This window comes from Lactuca virosa, chromosome 5 (genome assembly GCF_052849685.1).
Source record: "Lactuca virosa cultivar CGN04683 chromosome 5, Lactuca_virosa_CGN04683_v6, whole genome shotgun sequence".
Taxonomy (NCBI): domain Eukaryota; kingdom Viridiplantae; phylum Streptophyta; class Magnoliopsida; order Asterales; family Asteraceae; genus Lactuca; species Lactuca virosa.
The window spans coordinates 151,745,351-151,762,579 of NC_136430.1; the positions used below are offsets into that span (position 1 = coordinate 151,745,351).

At 32.9% G+C, this 17,229-nt stretch overlaps 1 protein-coding gene and 1 long non-coding RNA gene across 2 annotated transcripts; both read left to right on the forward strand.

Moving 5' to 3' along the window:
- The first annotated feature begins 1,557 nt into the window (after positions 1-1,557).
- LOC145111459 (uncharacterized) lies at positions 1,558-3,945 on the forward strand. Its single transcript, XR_013710264.1, has 5 exons — positions 1,558-1,604; positions 1,700-1,923; positions 2,000-2,114; positions 3,317-3,731; positions 3,862-3,945. It is a non-coding gene; the product is annotated as an uncharacterized LOC145111459 (long non-coding RNA).
- A 3,463-nt stretch (positions 3,946-7,408) lies between these two features.
- Positions 7,409-14,084, forward strand: AAH (allantoate amidohydrolase). The gene is made up of 12 exons (XM_079051028.1): positions 7,409-7,659; positions 8,300-8,370; positions 8,985-9,088; positions 9,297-9,381; positions 9,911-10,027; positions 10,816-10,925; positions 10,999-11,104; positions 11,536-11,622; positions 12,373-12,615; positions 12,870-12,995; positions 13,071-13,232; positions 13,826-14,084. The coding sequence occupies exons 1-12, from the start codon at positions 7,527-7,529 to the stop codon at positions 13,946-13,948; spliced, it is 1,467 nt and encodes a 488-aa protein (XP_078907154.1). The 5' UTR covers positions 7,409-7,526; the 3' UTR covers positions 13,949-14,084.
- The last annotated feature ends 3,145 nt before the right edge of the window (positions 14,085-17,229 follow it).

Below are 17,229 nucleotides of genomic sequence, written 5' to 3' on the forward strand. Positions count from 1 at the left end.
CAACACCAGTAACAATGTTTTATAAATTCTTGCCACAAACGGAGACACTAGGTATGTAACGAGATCAAGATAAGGTCACTTTTCGAGTGTTGATTTCAGTGAAACACTAACTCGAAATTAACGAGCTGAACAAGAAATTGTTCAAAAAACCATGGGCTAGCAAAGAATGTCATGGAAGTGAATACGGTTGAGTAGAACGACGTGAACAGATCTAGTTGTTGCGGAAAGAAGGAGGTGGGAGGTGGTGGTAGTAGGAAGAAAATAGAGGAATGTTTTGTTAATGATTTTCGTGAAGAATGAGGGAGGAAGAAAGAGGAGGTAATGAAGAAGGAATCAATGACGAAGACGAGTAGATATCTACTAGGTACACTTTTTCTTATCGTTAATATATTTTTAATAGAATTGATAGTTTAATGTTAATTTATTCTTTTATATTTCTGCAAAAGATATCTTATCTAATTGTTTTGCCAATTTTATTTTTATCACAACTGGCTTCAATACAAAGTAATACATATGCTTTGAAAGGTATAGATAAATTTGATCTTTGTTATGAAGGATAATTTCGTAATTTACAATTTATAATGTCGTGTCCTAGTCACACCAAACGCTATATAAATTATATACGTTCGGTTCAGTCCGGTCCAATCTAGTCCAATTCCGTCTAACCATGTCCATGTACCAAACGTTACCTTAAATATTTAACATTATGGGAGCTTGAGATGGTGTTTCTAGACAAATATAGCTCATAATAATTTTTTATGTAGTCAACTTTGTATCTCTCAAGTTACATGTTGTTCGATAATGCGTAATGTCTTCGATGAAAAAAAAATGAATATTCTACTGCATCCTTGTATCCATCCTTGTATCTATGAAAAGTATAAGGATAATATGAAACAAATACCTAATATTAGGTTGTGGCTTCATTTTCTCATGATCTCCTTATTTGTGATTGTCGTGTGGAGGTTTGCTAAAATTATGTTTCATATTAGGGCTTACTAAAATTGTGCTTTGCTTTTTTTAGGGCGATGGTGGTGTCGCTGAATGGAGAGGGAGCCATTAATTGAAAACCTGAATTTCGAATCTTCAAAGCCAAAAAGATAGAACTGGTTGCAATTATATGCATAATGGAGGGTTTGGTACTGTTGTATTGATTGTAACTTCAACTGCAAATGTTCAATTTTTATTTATTGTTTTGCTTATGAAGATTATTTTCATGTTTAATTTTCTTTCTTGGTCAATAAAGTTTGAATTAGTACACAAATTGATATCCGTTTATGGGGTCTATTTGTAAATGTTGGTTTTTGAAGGTTTGAATTAGCCCATTTGTTGCAATAGTAGCTGCAAATCCGAATTTTCTTTTTGGATTTTTCCCATGGTCGGTGGGAGAATCTTAATTTCTAAAGGTTTGAGTTAGCCCATTTATGTTTAAGACATGTGTTCCATATGGTAAGTAACTTCTCATTTTCGAATGTTGTAGTCATTAATGAACAATTGTAAATCACATTTTTCTGATGCTAACTCCTATCAGGCTATATATTTCTGTTTAATTACAGGCAACCGGTCGTTAGACTGTTACACCCCTTATTAGAAAAAACTTATCCATGGTACTCCCTTTCTACTTGATGGTTTTCATTTTATTTGGAGAAACACTCACATCAATAACTAACGAGTTGTTATTTATTCTTGATTTCCTTTCTAGAATCTATATACTTAGCTTGAAGGTCACCAAAAGTTAGAATAAGTTGTACATGGGGAGCAAAGTTGAGAGTGTGGATTTGGGGGATTTTCAAATAAGATAGGTTACTAAATTCAACACTATTATTGCAATATGTATGTTCTCTGTAGTAAATTATTTGGGAGTAAGATTATGTGTTTTTGTTGCATACAACAAGTCCTTAAGACCCTTCCTCTAACTTTGCCACCGTAAGATTAACCAACTCCTCTTGCATTTAAATTAAAACTACCATTTTACCCCTAACTCCATACGTCCACTTTGTAGACCTGCCGCCTTGCCTCCACCATCAGACACCGCATCTGTTGTCATAACTCTGCCAGAGAATGTCTTATGTATGGTTAAGCGTCATCACATCTGCTTGCAAGAACCAATCTGGAAGGTACTATACAACAATAGATTCTTGATATGGGTTGTGGAACATAAAATAGGGACACTTTCATTCATGTCGCCTTCAACAACTAATTACTATAATAGCTTGAATTTTTCATAAGTTAAAACTCCTTATTTAGATATATTGGCTTGATAACTTGATTTTAGTTTGAGTTTAAACTTTTCCTGTCAACATAGACCTTTAAAAATTTAGGATTTCCCTTTTTGAAGTATAATGTTACAGATGTATTATGATGTTATGGTGCAATCTATACGAATTTTTTTTTCTTTACATCAGCAACTTGTATATATACTAAAAAGTAGTATTAAAATTTTAGATAACTAGATACCAATGGTAGATAGTAGAAACATTTATTGTAAATAAAAAAAGCTTTATATCATCAAATACTTTGTAAACAATGCTAATTGTAATTTTACATTGGATTAAAATGATGAAAATAGTGTAGTTTCATATCTTCAGAATAACATCCGACATTTTTTAGCAAGCTAATGATATATGCATTTACAATAACAATATTAACCTAATTAAATATGGTGCCATATAGAACCCTACCAAAATTATTACTCTTGTAAACACTACTTACAATCTTATAGTTTTCTATAATATATCAGTAACAAGTCTTTAGATGCATAAAAAATATAGCAACAATGATATATCATTCTAATTTCAAAAAATCTTTTGTTTCATTTACTCATTCTCTTATTTTTTTTAAAAGCAAAAATTCATTTTTTTATAAAAGCATTGTATTTGAAAGAACAATGCTATAATTAGGCATTCTTTGAAAAATCCACCCAAATATAACATTGTACTTTTAAAAAATTGCTTTAATAAGAAAAAAAACCAATTATAACATTATCTGATGGTTTTTAGGCAACCTACTTTTTGTTTATGGCTTTTTTGGCTGCCTACCTATGGAGCACAAGTTGACAAGGTATTGTTTTTATCAATGAAACTATATTTATTATTTCCAAATATTAGGGTTAAATGTAAGAAATAGCAACTAACTTCCATTTATATGCTCACATAGCTATGTAAAAACTATACCCACATTTAAATAAGTTGTGTAGGGGTTTGTATCTTGGAGTATCTATGTGAATATGTAAATTATCATTATCATTGCTTTGTTGTCGTTAATTGTTTTTTTATCAAATCAATTCAAATACTAATTTATTTACTTTTGTTCCTCCTAGGTACATTTGTTCCTCCAAATTATATGTAACATGGGTTTGTCAAATGCATGGAAGAGCTTTGCACTTCGATAAGTCTCTCCAACTATGCCATTGTGCTTTAAATATTTTTCTCAAGAAGACCACTTTTAAACAAGTAATTTGACAAGTAGACTTGGGTCTTTAAGCATGGAAAGTGGAGCATTGGGGAAAAGATCGCCGTGAACCAATCAACACTCTCCAATGTTACATAATATCTAATGCAAATAGGATTTCTTCCTATTTTTATTTTTTATTTTTCCCCAAACTGGACATGGTATATGCTAATACAAAAAATTGAAGAAACCAAACAGATCTTGAAGATAAGCTTTCTCAAATAATCTCTGAAACCAACAACAAGGAATACAATTTTTGATCAGGATAAAATCCTTGTATGCAGGTGAGAAGTAAACCCAACTTCATTTCATTTGTTATATGTTTTATCAATAACAAATTTAATTTTTGCACATACGTGCACATATATATTATTGGTGAACGAATGTTGATTTGGTTTGTTTTATCATCCATAGGAGCCAAAAAGAGCTTGAGAATTTGAACCATAAAATATCTTTGATGGAAGCAGTAATGAAAGCAACCGAAGAGGTTATATGCTGACACATCAAAAAAGTAATAAAATAGAATATTTTTGTATTAGCATCATGGTTCTAAAAGACGCGCCAAGGTGTGCCATGACGTGAGGCATAGTGTAACCGTTACAAAAAAGTCCAAGGCGGGTGTGTTAAGCATGGTGCCAAATAACGTGTTAAGGTGAGACTTAGCGCCTTATGGTGCGAGTTTTTATTTATTTATTTGCTGTTTTGTTTTTTTTGATCGACCCTAAAACAATTGAGTTTTTGTTAACTTTTTCATATTAAGTGTTAGTATGACACTTCTAAAAACATGATACATTTGATCTAATCATGTAATTCTGTGATTTATCTTTTTTAATGTATATAAAATTGTCACGCCTTGAAAAATTTCATGGTTCGCCAAGGCTCGTCATGGCTTGAGGCTTGACCTCGCTGCCATGTCAAGCTTTACGCCATTTAGAACCTTGATTAGCATATACCATGTCTAATGTATTGCATAAATATATTTTATTCTCAACGATGTTTTTTAGACTTTAAAACTTTAGTTTAGAGTTAGATACTTGTATTTGATCAACTTCACATTCACATAGCCACTAATAATTGGTGCACACTTATATGAAGACACATCACTAAAATAATAAAAGAGAGTATTTTTTCACGTAATATGAGAAAATTTATTTAAGTGATAAGAGTCTAGTAGTTGAAGTGGATAAATTACATACAGAGGTCCAATGTTTAAACATTGCCCAAAATATTGTTATTGTTATGCGATTGATTTTTCATGACGGAGTAACATAGGCCACCGATAATGCATTTTACCATTTTTTAACATGAAAAGCTCATAATGATATTACGAATTTAAAGCTAAAAGTAATTATATTTTTATAGGGTGGTTCTATTTTCTACAAGTACCACCAATATTCGAAAATATTAAAGTAACTTTTTTTGAACGACTGAATGATATTAAAAAACAAAATGCCTCTAGCAAGAAACTAGAGGAAAAAGTACAATTACACTAGAAATGCGTTGAGAGGATTTTGCAACCACTCAACCCAGGATATATTACATTTTTGATTCCTAGACTTGTATCAAGAAAAAAGAAAGATCCCTAATATAATTAAAAATCGTCTGTCTTTGGTATTTCTTTCCTCCAAAAACCACATCATTCCGATAACACCATAACACCCAAAGCGTAGAAATTAAAATTAGATCCACCATTTTCTTCTTACCACTCGATAAAGGCTGCGAATCCAACCACAAAAAAATCTGAGAGATCGATGTCATAGGCACAAATAACCGCTCCAACCATCTGAAGATATTATGCCATATTTGAGTAGCTAGGTTGCAAAACAAGAACAAATGAGAAGCAGTTTCTGGATCTCCATTACAAACAGGAAAATTGACCGAAGGAACATCAATTCCTTTATCAACTAGAGATTGTCTTACAGGAAACCGATTTAACATCAACCTCTAAATGAAAATATTGGCTTTTCTTGGTGCAAAAGTGTTCCATCTCATTCCAGAATTTGATGTAGGAAGGAAAAAGTCATCAAGAGCTTTCCTAACATTAGAAACCAAAAAGACTCCCGTGTTATTCAAACACCAACTCCACGAATCTGCATGGGAACTAAAAGTAACATTCTCAATCAGAGAATTCAATTCCATGAGTTGATGAGATTCCAACCCTCCTCTTATGTCATGCCTCCACTCCCACTGCCAACCACCCTCATGCATATGATCCGAGATGAAACAATCTTTATTCAGGTCTAAAGAGAAAAGACGTGGGAATCTTTGTTTCAACGACATATTTCTATTCCATATATCATACCAAAAGCGAATCGAGAAACCATCACCAAGAACTCGAATATCCGTACTATGAGGGATAACACCTGCCCAATATATATAATTAAACGATTTCAAGATCCTGGCCCACACACCCGAACTATGCCCCAAGGAATCACCAAAACGAACCCCATTTTGTTTATTATGAACCAAATTAATTACTTTAACCCACAAAGAACCCTTATCAGTAAGATATGCCCATCACCATTTTTGGAGAAGAGCATGATTAGAATTCCCCAAGCTACCAATGTCTAAACCTCCTTTATCTCTAGAGGCCATAACGAGATCCCATTTCACCCAAGGAATTTTCTTTACATCAGCATCAAAACCCCAAAAAAAACGAGACCTCAAACTCTCCAGGTTTTTTTTAGAACTAGCTGGCAGAAGGAAAATAAAGAAGAAATAAATCATTAGAGAGCCTAAAACAACCTTTAAAAGCATTAATCTTGTTCCAATAGAAAGTAAAGGAATTTTCCATTTGGCAAATCTTTCCTCAAATTTCTGAATAATTAATGTCCACCCTGCAACTCTAGCCATGTTCTCAGCAACGAGAATACCAAGGTAAACAGAAGGAAATTTACCCGCCTTGCAACCAGTCCCCTCTACCAACAGAGTGACCTCATCATCATTTACCCCCAACCCAAACAAATTAGACTTGTGTAAATTTAGACGAAGGCCCGAAGTCAGGTGAAAAAAATGAAGAATACGCACCACATTATCCATATTTTCTTGAGACCAGTCACCCAAAAAAATAACATCATCTGGCATAAAATAAATGGGATATAATAAAATTATGGTTACCAACTGCAGGTTCGAAAAAAACTTAACATTATTGGCATAATTAGACAAGCTTCCAATTTACCTAAGACTGCTCGGTATGGGTACCCGTTACCACGGTGCCACATCATCATCGAGCCCTCAATGACGGGGATGGTGTTTGTCCATGAAAACACAGTCGTGAAGCCAAGAAAGATGAAAAACAGAGAGGGAGAAGAGAAAAACGAGCGTTGAGTGGCGTTGGAGTGGCAACGGGAAGAAACTGACATTGAAGGGGGGGGGGGGGTGTTCATATCTCTTTAACGACGTTAGGGGAGGCAACATAGGTCTATCAGCAGTGCACTTGGGAGACCCATAGCGATCACTATAATAAAAAAATATAAATAAAACAAAAAATGCCGATAAAATACACAAAATGTTGAATTCAAAGCCTTGAATATAAACATTTTGGTATGACTGTTTAAGTCAATCCCCCACTGGTTGTTTGCCATAATGTTACGGTCCATCGTGAACTTTCTAATACATGTTCCCGGACTCCATACTTTTATATGTCGAACCGTTTTTAAATGCTTTCCATTCTCCCATAAATCTATAAAAATACAGACCATTTCACTAATTTGCTCCACCAATTTGCTCCACACAATCACACATCACAATCACACGTTGGATATTATTCAAAGGAATTTCTCTAATCTACGATATTATTCAGAGTAATTTCTCCAACAACATTATTGTACATGGTATATGGAATTTACTAGCATGCGACCTTAAAAAAAGTTTTCTTTTGTGGTGAAATATGGAATTTATTAAACTTGATGGGTTTTCTTGAAATTTTATCCCTTGTCCATAAAGTGGTGGAGGTGGTGGGCTGGCTGTGATAGTAATCCACGGGCAAAAGCAGTAGAGTAGAGTCATTTCAGAGAGTTGCGTGGCCAGCAGCCAGCCAGCTTGCTTGCTTCTCTGCTTGCTCGCTTGCAGCCACAGCCATGGCGTCTCACTCTGCAATTAACGAACTCTATAATTCTTCCAAATTGATTCCGTGTGTTTTCCCACTTTTCCGCATCGTTATCCTTTTGCTTTCTATCTCATCGGCTGACAGTTCTACGCACATCTCCGACGGTAGATTTTCATCTCTTTTTCAAAATTTATCTTCCTCCGGTTTTATGCTATTTGGATTAACTACATCTAATATTTTTAATTGCTTCTGGTTATCATCGTTTTCAGTAAGTCTAACTCCATTCAAAATCTCATTTTTGACATTTCATGTGTTGGTGTTCTGAATCGTTGTCGCGTTTAACTGATTTTATTGATCTTCACTTTTCAAATATCGAATCAGCTTATTTTCAACAGAAATGGATTTTGTACGCTTTTTGCTGTGATTTTCAACTATAAATTACACCTAGCATCAAATACTGTTCTGATAATCAAAAGCAGTTGTTTTAGGTTAGATGATTCCTGGAAGAATTTTTTTGTACTAACTGTCACGGAAACTGAGATGAAGAGGTTTCAAATTAACGGAAGAAATTATTATACTATAACTATGTTTTGATCAAGTTTGCTTTGTGAAGGAGGATACTTAGGGATATAATATAGGTTCTAACTAATTTTTATTCTAATATTCATTCTTTTTGCTTGATTGATTGAGGGTTAAAGGGTAAGAAAGCTTTTAGGGATATAAGAAGTACAGTTTTATTGAGTAAGGCTTGATATATGATTTGCAATATTCCCCTTATATTACCCTGTGTTGAATATATTGAAGGTCCCAAGAATGATTTGTTTCCTGAAATTCTAAGAGATGAGGCCGTAGCAAGAATTTATGAGCTGGGAAAGGTAAATGTCTTCAATTCTGATTTGTCTTCTTTACTTCAAGTCCTAGGCGGTCTTGAAAACCATGTTGCTGTATGTATATGGAGAATCATAGTCTTCATTAACTGTGCTAATTCTTAACCACCTTGTCAATTCTTGTATTAAATAGTTGTATTATATGAAGGATAAAAATATACTTTACAAAATATTGGTTGAAAATTTATGCATAATGAGAGATGAATTGAATCTTCTTGATCCAAATCATAACATCATCTTTTTGTAACAGCGATAATTGTCGAATAGTAATAAATATTCTCTTGAAAACTTATGATAAAAGAATATGTTGAAACTCTCATGGGACATTTAAAAATGATAGTGAGTGGTATGTTCCTCATGCAGCAGAGGGAACACCGCTGTTGCTGTGTGAATTTACCTCCCGCTTTAAGAAAATGTGTTGTGTAAACAGAGTCATGAGGTTTGTTGTTGGTATTACATATGAAGAAATTACATCTTTTATAAAGACTTGATTGTTTTTTCTCTTTCTTTTTACAAAAAAAAAATGATTGCTTGGATACTTGAAAAGAGATAATAGCTTTGATGGGCTCATGAGATTTGTATTTTTACTGATGAACTATTAGGTAAGTGATGGGCATGGCTATCTGGAGAGGACTTTCTTGAGCCCAGCTTCCATCAGGGCTGGGAATCTTATCAGAACGTGGATGGAGGATGCTGGTTTGACAACGTGAGAGATTCTGTTCACTCATCTTACTTGCTACACGGGACTTGACAAACTTTTTAGGGCTACTTTCAGTGATGTGGATGAGGAGGCCATTTACCTCTTTTCCATAGATATCCCACCCCCACCCCCACCTTTTTCTTTTTGGGGTCCTAATATTTTGAGAAACATCTCTTCTACTAAGACCACCATTAATTTCCATTTCCATTTCCAGGTGGGTGGATGGATTGGGGAATGTGCATGGTAGAGTTCAACCACCAAATGCTAGCAACAAGGCTCTTCTAATCGGTTCTCATTTGGTGAGTAATCACCTTAATACTTATTAATAACAAGATTTTAACGTTTTAGGAAAAATTACATTATCAGCTTTTTACCTAAAAAGCCATTATGTTGCATAAAATATATTTATTCACTTTTTCTCTTCATTTCAGCCATTATTGACCTAAAAAAGCAGCTTATCAGGTTTGATTTCTCACTTGGATATTTTTCAATGAGTTGGCATCTGACATGGCCACATACATGTGTAAAAGTGTCAAAAACTGTTGTTTTTAAGTGTCCATAAGTATAACACATGCTTATGTGGACATCAGATGCCACCTCATAAAAAAATTGTTCATGTAAGCAAATCAAACTTGCTAACCGGGTTTTGTAGGTTAGTAATGCTGGCTGAAATGACAAAAAATTATATACCAATAGCTTTTATACAAATAATTTTTCCATATTATTTTTTTTTTTTAGGTTTAAGGTTGATGATGTAATGGTTTGCCCTTTTCTATCTTAAGTATTTCTGTTCCTAAGTGGTGGAGTTGTTTTTCCTCTTCTCAACAGGATACTGTTGTTGATGCTGGTATGTTTGATGGAACTCTTGGCATAATATCGGCTATATCAGCTTTAAAGGTGTTAAATGTAACAGGAAGGTCAAGGCATCTACAACATCCGGTTGAAGTAAGTTCAAATTTTTATATTTTTTCTTTTGTGGGTTAAATGCAAGAAATATCAACCTACTTTACTTTGTTTATTATAGCATCATACTTTCTCTTCTTCCCATTCCAACATTATACTTTGAAAATCTACCCAATTATAGCAATGCTGCACTGCTATAATTGGGTTGGTTTTTTAAAGTATAATGTCCGAAAATGTTCAACATAATATGCTAGATTTCACAAAGTACAATAAAACAAAATTACAAGTACAATGTTGTAGTGGAGGGATTTAAAATTAGGATGCTATAATACACAAATAAACGAAAGTACATTGCTATGTTATGCATTTAGCCGTTTACCTTGTGTGAATGTTATACTAAGGTTATATATATATATATATATATATATATATATATATATATATATATGTTAATGTCCGATATGAACATATAATTCAGCAGGTCTAACTAAAAAGAACATGTGCTTAATGCTTAGATGTTAAAAACATTTTGGGCATTTATGATTTATAAGTCATGTGAAGCATAGGTAGCTTGTGTTTTTGGGTCTAATATAGCATTGTACTTTCAAGTTTTTTTTTTCTTATTAGGACATGGTACTTTGAAAAATCCAAATAATAATAGCAATGAAAGTTGCTTTGTATGTGGATGACATTGCTATAATTGGGTAGATTGTTCAAAATACAATGCTGTAAGAGGAGGATATGAATAAAAAAAAAAGAATGCATGTTCTTTCTTGTTGAAAAGTATCAAGGCTTTGGTGTTTGTGATTCTTAGACTTGAGATACTGCAGGTAATTGCGTTTAGTGATGAAGAAGGAGTTAGATTTCAATCTACATTTCTAGGAAGTGCAGCTCTTGCAGGGGTACTTCCTGCTTCGACATTGCAGGTACCTGACAAAAGGTAGAGTGATGATTTACTAGTACTGTTGTCATGTGTCTGAATCCTAAGTGAAACTTACAGAAAAAAATTTCAGTGGCTTGACAGTGCAAAATGTTTTAAAAGAGAACTTGATAGACACTACAGAAGAAAACCTGAGTCAGATCAAATATGAACCTGAGTCTGTTTTGGGCTATGTGGAGGTAAATAAATTCTAAATTCTATACAAATCCAACAGCTATTCATATTGAAAAATTCGTTATTTTTTTATTGGATGGAATGGAATGGACAAGGTAATGAAAATTGAAAAAAAGGGGTCGTGTTTTTCCCATCAACTCCTGTATTCGGGATAAATTCTTTTCTAGACCCAATAAACCATCTGAATGAGACTAAATGACCATTTTACCTTTCGATTTTGACAAACTATTTTCATAATATTCATCGTTTTAAACGTGAGAGGAGTTGGGACTTTTTTTTTTTGGTTAAACCAACAAAATCAATAAACCCTAACTTGCATTCCAATTTTGTAGCCCAAAAATAAAGTGTTTCCTACATCAGATTATGATGCTTAGATGTTAAAAGCATTTTGGGCATTTATGATTTATTGTTGTTAATGTATTAATGAAATGTGTAGGTTCACATCGAACAGGGACCTGTACTTGAATCAATTGGTCTTCCTCTTGCTGTGGTAAAAGGTATTGCTGGACAGACACGGTTAAAGGTATACTTATCATTGATATTTTATAGTCTATCGTGCAAATGCAATTTGCATGTACTGAATTGCGCCTCGTACTAATGTCAACGAGTCAAAATTATAAATTATAATATTTGTATTCTCTCTCGAAATGTTTATCAGAACTATTTATTGAAAATTGAAAATTATAGATATTTAATTATGATACCTATATTTTTGTATTAAAAAAAAAATTATGTTTTTAACATAACATTCTTTGTTGTATTTTAAGCTAAAATTATATATATATATATATATATATATATATTTAAATTTTATGTTGATAGGATAATGATAATAATATTTGATATTTCATAGACAAAAAACTTTTAACAAGTACTTCTTAAGGTATTATATTGGATGAAATTTTCTAATCTATTAAATTTTTTATTTTATTAAATATATAAATGGTTAATGATATATATTAAAAATAAATAATAAATTATTCTGTTTTTTTTACTATTTGGTTCTTATTTTATAAACCAACACCAATCCGAAATCCAAAATAATAATTCGGTTTTGTTGAAACCAATCCAAAAATCTGAATATCCGAACCAAGTAGTCTGATCCAAATTGTCCAATTGGACATTTCGTGGTTTTATCCAAATAGTGAACAGCCGTAGTGATGCGTTGGACTTGGCCTTTAGAAGTATATGTGATATATTTATAAGGAATAAGGGGGAGGTTTGTTAATTGTTTTGTGAAATTAAAAGATAAAGTTTATATGCATAATTGCAGCTGACAGTGAGAGGATCACAAGGACATGCTGGAACAGTTCCCATGTCTATGCGCCAAGACCCTATGGTTGCTGCAGCTGAATTGATTGTATTATTAGAAAGCCTATGTAAACACCCACAGGATTTTATTTCAAGTAATGGACACTGCAATGCCTTCTCCATTGAATCCCTTTCAGGATCACTTGTTTGTACAGTTGGTGAGATATCAACCTGGCCCAGTGCAAGTAATGTCATACCAGGCCAGGTGCGTTTGCGTATTATAATAACAATAATCATAAGACTTACCTTACCTTTACTTATTTGTATATTATAATACACGATTTTACTTCAAAAAATCTGCCATATTATAGCATTGAAAATTGCTTTGTAGTTTGTATTTGGATGATGCTATAGTAGAAAAAAAAAATAAAGTAGGATGCTATAATAAAAGAAGCGATGAAAGTACATTGCTATTTCTTGCATTTAACCCTTATAATAATAACATGATTACGTTTTCAGGTATCATTTACTATAGATATCCGTACTATAGATGACATAGGAAGGGAGGCCATCATATACGAATTGTCAAATCAGATGCATAGAATATGTGATGGTCGTTCTGTTTCTTGTTTCCTGGACCGTAAGGTGCATTTTCTACTTTCTTCCCTTTCCCTGACACACATGTAGCATAAATAACTTGTTATTGTGAATTGTGTTCAGCATGATGCAGATGCTGTAAATTGTGATGGCGGATTAAATTCACAGCTGAAATCTGCTGCCTACACTGCTTTGAAGCGAATGGCGGGTGAAGATATTGGTGATGTGCCAGTACTCATGAGTGGTGCAGGCCATGATGCAATGGCCATGTCTCATTTGACCAAGGTTTCATCTCCACTTAACAACAACAGTCATTAGAGGACACAATTTCTAACTTTTTCTTCTCCAATGACCAATCCAAAATGGTGACACAAGTTGGGAAAGGGACTCCCTCTCGATCTCTCTCGTTTGTGCAAAAGACCTAAATGCCCTCCGCATCCTCATCCTCATCATCGAATATATCCCTAGATTTTCTTGTCTGTTCTCTGGTCCCGTTCAATCTTTTGTAACAAGGCTGCTGCTTTTGTTATTCGGAATGGAGTGGGATGGGACTGGACAAGCTTTGTTGGGATGTTTCCAATGATGAGGGCATTAATGTCGAGTCCTATCCCACCTTGTTTCACTTTTTTGGGTGGGGCAGTTTTTGTCCATTTGTACATATACGAGAGAGGGTATTTGCGTCTTTTACATAGATGAAATATTGAGTGTCAGTCCCTTTCTAACCTTTTTTGAGCTTTGGGGGAGACAAAGATTTGCAGTTTCTATTCTGTTGACATCAACCCAGTCTTGTCCTTCATTTCATTATTAAAGAGAAGAAAAAAAAAATATAAAATAAATCTGACGTGATGGGGTTTGGTCTGTCTGTTTTTGTTGGATAGGTTGGTATGCTATTTGTTAGGTGTCGTGGAGGGATTAGTCATTCCCCAGAAGAGCATGTATTAGAAGATGATGTTTGGGCGGCGGGTTTGGCAATTCAAGCATTCCTGGAGACTAACTTGTAGGATTCCATTCCCCTCCCTGTATGTAATTTCTCTTCATATCATCATTTGATTGATATGCCACTATGTAAATATGGAATTTTAATTTCTTCATAAGTAAGTAATGACGCAGTGATTAGCTTCATTGCATTATTTACCACATACGTATTCAAATTCTCACACCCGTTGCGTTGAATAACAATACCCTTGAAGATGCTGCTTTTGCTTCACCTTTGACCACTGCCTACCCACCTAAAGCATTGTTATTTTTTTTTTCATTAGATAAACTGTAGCAAAATAATATTTAGAAGATGGAAGAAAAAAAGAAAATAATCGTTTCTACAAAGATGAGAACTAACGAGAAACTTTATTATCTCTTTTAAGTCGATCTTTTTGAATTATATAAAATTAAACATTATAGTTAAGGAGTCGTTTGATAGTTGCTTACTGAGTTCACATCTGATTGAGTTATGTTGTCTCATTATTTCTTTGATTATGTTGAATGATGAAAATGACTATATTACTTTTACGTTGTCTCTTGTGTTGGATAAAATAATTATAAAAATACAAACTATCACATAAAATCTAAATTAAATATACATCATTTAAAATCCAAATATAAATTGTTATAACAAAATCAAAGAAATTGCATACAAATTTAACGTTAACCATTTAAAAGTAATTGATTAGTAATCTCGTCACACAAAGTAGTCATATAGTTAATGGCTTATGAACCACATTTTATGTCTTGTTTTGGCCTTCACTTCCTCCACCTTCCACGTTAGGAGTAACCATAATGTTTTGTTCAAAGTTTATAAATAAATCATGGTGAATATTGTATTTCTTTATAAAATTATGGACCGCAACACAAACAATGACTATGTCTCTTTACATTGGAAAATGATAAGGAGCCGTTTGTTTTAAGATTGAAAGTCTCGCATTCAATACACAATAAGCACGATCAATAATATTTTTAAGTTGTGCATGAGTATGATTGAACCTTTCTTCCTTAGTAAAGCTATGTTTCTTCGAAAAACGGCTAACCAATACCTAATATTACGGTAGGGAGCCATAAATCCAAGGATGTTGGTGTATAAGGCATCACAAATGTAATATTTATCTGTAGATGATTACCACATTTATTATATAAATAATATAGATAATAAACTGAAAGATCTAGTATGCCTAAGAGTCATTATAGAAAGATATTGTTAATAATATATGATCCTATAAGGTCACACTGTATAGCAAGTTACCATCAATTGATTATTTATTAGTATAATTTGATTATTAATAAATATGTCAACACTTGTATTTAATTGGAAAATTATTATTTCATGAAAATAATATTTTACTAATTGGGAATTTATTAATTGGGAATTTATTATTTGTGGAAATAATATTTATTGGAGAAGTAACAACTTATGAAATATATCATAAATTATGATTATTTATAAGTTATATTTATATCTTAATAAACTAGTTCAATTTATATAGAAGGTAGTTTTATATAAAATAAGCTAGTTACAATTTATATAAAAGATAGTTTTATATAAAATAAGATATTTATATATGACTATTTATATAGATATATATGTTGAGAATTCTTTATAAATAAGATTGTTTTTTATAAAGATAACATTTATGTGTATATAAAATAGCCATAAGACAACTTTTGTCTTCTTTGTGGCTTACCTTTTTCGAAATATGAGAAGAGACCAAGCATGATATTCTTTTGAATTGTTTAATCAATTCTACCATGCTTGTAAGAAGCATGTCCCATGCTCCTTTTGCTTTATGGTATCCCTTTGCTTTTTGGTCATTATACAAGGGAGAGCATGGAAAGGGTTTTGTTACAAGTTCTTGCATAAGTTTTTCTCTCTTCTTTTGAAGGAAAAACCGTGAGCATGAGGGGCTCCAAAGGGCTGCCAAATTTCGAGCTTTACAAGCTCTTCTTCTCCTCCATTCTCTTACATTTTGATGCTAGACAAAGACCCTTTGTTGCTTCACCTTTGAACATATATTTGGTATATATTTCAAAGGCTTATGAACAACAAATTACAAGTGAATACTAGTATGTTTTGATGGTTCTACTCTTGCTTGGTGGATACTTGTAGAGAACTCTTGCTTTAAAGTTTCATGCCACACTTCATCAACTTCCAACCTCCCATGAGGATCAAAGTCTTCAAAGGTTGTTATGCTTTCCCTTCTATGGTTGTTTTAATCTTTCCAACTCTTGCAAATTGATCATTGGTGGGTAAAATACACTACAAGAAAAAATCGAAATAACTACGGAAAAAATCTGTAGCTAAAACATGATATTTCGTAGCTAAACATGTTTAGAGATGGAATTTGCTACGGAACCATTATGTAGCAAAATTCTTCGTTAGTAAAGGTTTGTTACGGAATCCGTAGGACTTTCACAACAGAATTTGCAACATACTTATTATGTAGCAAAATAGCTATGGGCTACATCTGTATTAACGTCGTAGTAAATTAACTACAATTGTTTTCCATAGCAAGTCCCCAACAAATTAACTACGACCCGATCCGTAGTTAATACGTCGCAAATTAACTACAAACTAACCTCGTAGCTGATTTCCATAGAAAATCCACTACGTATAATGTCGTAGCAAATACTTCGTAGTGAATTTTCTACGATCTAACTTCGTAGTGAATTTTCTACGATCTAACTTCGTAGTAAATTTACTACAATCTACTTTCGTTGCAAATATTTCGTAGTAAATTTACCACGACTTACTTCTGTTGCAGAAAATTGTGACAGAATAAATACCATAGCAATTCAACTACATAATAACTATGTAAAAATATATGTAGTAAATTTGTAAAAATGTTAGTAGCAAAAATTGGTGGCAGGATTAGTTCAAACACGTACAAAAATGACTAAATTTTTTTCCAAAACAAATTTATCACAAAATCAACATTATGAGTAATAAACAATTAAAGAACTTACATAAATTCTTAGTAAAATAGTTTATCATCAAATGAAATGTTGCTTTGTCTAAAATACCAATCAAATTAATCTAATAGTCAAACTCAACTAGAAATCTTAAACATGTATTGAATAAATATTTGTGCTTCTCATATCATTGACCATGTTTCTCACGTCATTCAACTCAATCCTTTGTTGCTTTATGGTTTCCTCTAGTTCTGGATCTTCGTCTCAAGATGATGTTTTTCAGAACATGAATCCGGTGAAATGCATGTTTGAGAACAGTTTTCAAGAAAAATGGATCTGCTATATGATCCAAGCCCAAGACCCCTTGACTAAGCATCCTTGACCG

Bases quoted from the DNA above. Each gene is read 5' to 3' on its own strand.
- AAH (XM_079051028.1), top strand. From the start codon at position 7,527: ATGGCGTCTCACTCTGCAATTAACGAACTCTATAATTCTTCCAAATTG. The intron at 9,382-9,910 runs GTGAGTAATCAC...TCTTCTCAACAG, and splicing joins TTCTAATCGGTTCTCATTTG to GATACTGTTGTTGATGCTGG. The intron at 13,233-13,825 runs GTTTCATCTCCA...TTTGTTGGATAG, and splicing joins CCATGTCTCATTTGACCAAG to GTTGGTATGCTATTTGTTAG.